Below are 3,557 nucleotides of genomic sequence, written 5' to 3'. Positions count from 1 at the left end.
AGCCTTGGGGAGGGATGACATCTTTTTCAAAGAAGCAATTTGATTTAACATAAAGGCTTCAAGTTGAGCTACATGAAGGCAGGTACGTATACAATTTGTTCCGGATTAGTAGGAGAATTGGGCCGTGAAACAAATATCGCTGCTTGTTTGCAAGCGTGAAAGGGTTTCATTGTCGAGTTGCCGCTCCTTTGGCTCAGTTGGGTGGTCATCCGTAAAAATTGGAACGATACAAGAAGATTGGCATGGCGCCTGCTCTAAGTATCTGACAGCATGTGTCGGTAGTAAATCCTCTTGTCATTTAGATTATGATTTGGAGACTGAGTCTGCACTGAAACGAAGTTGCAAGTGTAAGCACGGGTATTAGTGGTCGCAATCGATGCATTTATCTTGTGAGCTTCGTGGAATCGTGCTCGATAATGGATAACTCTTGCCATTGGTTAATGGATGACATCTTTTTCTAATCTAGCGCTAGAGCATATTTTGGTCTTAACGATACCCGGGTGTCCAAGGGTCTACTGAAAGTCAGGTCCGTATCAATTTGTTGGTTGGTACGGGAATCGAACCGTGACATTAGTATCACTGCTTCGATGCTAACCGCACTGCAACCAGGGTTGTTACCGCGTTGCGGGCGCCTTAGCTCAGTTGAAAGTTGTCTATATTACTAGAATTAGACGGAGAGACTACTCAATCTACCTAGCATAAATATAATAAATATATGTGTAATATACAAGATGTACCGTAGGTAGTAGTTTCAGTTAAATACCAGATTGTTGTCGAAACATTTGGTGCGTTGTAGCTCAGTCGGTATGTAGCTCTTATTCCATGCTGTAGATCGTGGGTTCGATCCCCACAAGGGAATTTTGAAAATCCTCTTAATACCGATATCGAAATGCATAGGTATCGGAGCTCACTTTCGAATTTGCCACGTGAAGCGCAAGTAGAATCGCACTTAGATGGGTGAGTACTGTAGATACTGTAGAGTATAGTGAAATTCACTAACCCTTGTGTATACAGGTATACATACAGCAGGAGAATCAGCCGTGTCCCGACAGAAGTGTCCGCACCTTGCGACCGATCTCTGCGATCCTTGTAGGTGGCGAGTTAGGGCAGAGTCCAACTTCGTCGTCCGATAGTGCATCGCGGGATCGGTCACTGTGTCAAGTTGTCTCATTTCCCAGTGTTTCAGATCCAGCGCACATCCAACAATGGCCGCCAAACTCACTCGCACCGCTGACCCAGCCGACTCAAACCAAACCGGGATCGCCGACTCGACGCCGAGCTCCCTTCTGCGGACTGTAATGTTTCCGGCTGCACCCTTTGCGGAGACGGGGGGCATGAGCCCTGAGGGGAGCACGGCAGCGAGCGCGGACGTGAACGGCGAGGACGAGAAGGCAGGCGAGGCGAACGGTAAAGCCATATCGACTGTCCAACCAATGGATGATACCGGCAACGTCTGTAGCGGTAACGGCCAATAGCCGCTTGCGACTACTGACAATGACAACAATGATAGAGGTCACGGGTCGCCCAATCAATTGGGCGACGCTTCTGGCAATGTCTGCACTGACGGCGACCAAGCGCCGGTCATGACTGCTGGCAGTGACAGCAACGATAGCAGCTCTAATGGGAGCGACAGCGACATTGACAGCTGTGGTGACAAAAGTGACGGTGATGCCAACCAGTTTTCGCTTGCAACGGGCGGCAGCAACGCCAAAGACGACACCGTCGATCCTTCACTGAGGATGGTCGCCAATGTCGAGTGGCAGGCTGGGTCTTCGCTGAACGGAACGCCATCAGTGTGATTTGCGTGCGACCACTGCATCCGATAACCAGGCGCACAGCCTGCGCGTGTCAAGCTGTTATCGTTGATGGCGAATTTCGGTGATGCCCGGGTGGAGGTCGGTGAACCTCTTAAAAGCAGGATGGGATCTCATCGCGCGCACAACCTTGGTCATGGCTAGCTTTTCATCATTATTGTAGAAGCGTCTATCGAAGAACCGAAGGTGTGCCGAGAACGTTGTGAAGATCACTTGGAGCGCAGGGAGCAAAGGAGTCGGCTCTCGTCCGTCAAACAGGCAACGATTTCGATCAGACCAAATGAAGTGAAGTGTGACAGCGCGGAGTGTGTGCCAAACGTCATGGACGACTCCAGCGCAGTCATCCCACTCATTACGCACGGGCAACTTCGTGGCCAAGGCGATGTTAGCCCAAGATGGTCTCGTATGGAAAAGCGGAAATACCAGCTGGTTCGCTTGACTCCACAGTTGTGCTGCAAGAGTGCACTCAAAGAACAAATGTTTCTCCGTCTCAATGGCATCGCACCCGTGACGCACGCAGTATTGTATGCGTGGTTGAAGAGCTTCCAGGAACCAGAACCGAGCTCGTACAGGCAGAAGACGGAACGCGAGACGAAATTGCAGGTCTTCGAAGATTGGCAGCAATAGTTTTCGCAAATGCTTGCTGTAATTTACGATTGACTTGATCTGCTCTTCACTCACACGTTGCGAGTGTATAGTCATCGGGTGCGGTTTCGTTGGTAGCGGTGGCGACCAGACCACACGGAGCATAGCTCGTCGCGGGATCGATGGAATCAGGAACACTTTGTCGCCGCTCGTGCATCCCAGATGCGGTAGTGTAACACTTCCTCCACTTCCAGTCAGCGGGGCTTGCCTCACAACGTCCCGCGCTCTCAGACGTTCGACGATCTGCGTGGCTTCGGTGTATAGCACTTTCAGCCACTTGATTTGTTTCCCAAGAGTCATATACTCGAGCGTGAAGTCAATATGCCGCTCCACAAAGTCGTGCTGTGTTGGCCAAGCACAATCTTCGCGCATGAAGTCAGCTAATGAACGCACGTTGAAGACTCTTGAAACATGCAGACGAAAACTTCGTTGGGGTTCTGGAACCATCCCAATGCACCGACGGTGAGCTGAGTTAGTGGGATTCCGTGGTGTCTTCTCGTAGTGAAGTTCCGCGTCAAAGTTGAACCAGATCGGCTGCCGAAGGCCGTACCAAGCGCGTTCACTCAAAGGAAGATCTTTCCACGTGATTTCCCACCGCAGCTTGTACCACCAAATCCAAGTCGTTCGCCACCAATGGGAAATTTTTTTCCACTTTATCATATCTTTATGCCGAAGCGGAGAGATCGTGAGGAAGTCTAGAGCGCCGTATCCACCCGTGGGTGGAACTACTAATTTGAGCAGTTCGGTACCTGCTGTTGTCCAGGTTCTAACATTGGAAGCACCCGCCGCGCTGACAAACTGCAGCACGAGCTGAAGCCTCTGTTTTTTCAGATGTGCCTCCAGACACGGAATCTGAAGACCACCGTCACTGCGTCGTTGGTGCAAGAATTCGCGTGGAATGAGCTGGATATGCGATGCCTCGCGATCGTACTTACGACTGAGCACAAACCGGTTCAGCATCGACTGCCATCTCTTCACTACTGGTACTGGGAGCGACACATGTTGTGTATAATGCCACATCCGGGAAAGCACCATCGTTTGGGCAACCAGGAGCCGTCCCCTAAGTGTTCGTGCCCGCCTGTACCACATCTTGAAGCC

General features: G+C 50.8%; 1 protein-coding gene across 1 annotated transcript; it reads left to right on the top strand.

Annotated features, from left to right (window-relative positions):
• Positions 1-1,583: 1,583 nt before the first annotated feature.
• CCR75_000713 (uncharacterized protein) lies at positions 1,584-1,799 on the top strand (the record flags this gene model as incomplete). Its single annotated transcript, XM_067958819.1, has 1 exon — positions 1,584-1,799. One exon carries the CDS (start codon positions 1,584-1,586, stop codon positions 1,797-1,799), a length of 216 nt encoding a protein of 71 aa, XP_067816679.1.
• Positions 1,800-3,557: the final 1,758 nt, after the last annotated feature.

This window comes from Bremia lactucae, linkage group LG3 (genome assembly GCF_004359215.1).
Source record: "Bremia lactucae strain SF5 linkage group LG3, whole genome shotgun sequence".
Lineage (NCBI taxonomy): Eukaryota > Oomycota > Peronosporomycetes > Peronosporales > Peronosporaceae > Bremia > Bremia lactucae.
The sequence above is the reverse complement of the archived record's forward strand: the minus strand, read 5'-3'. Positions and strand labels throughout refer to the sequence as shown.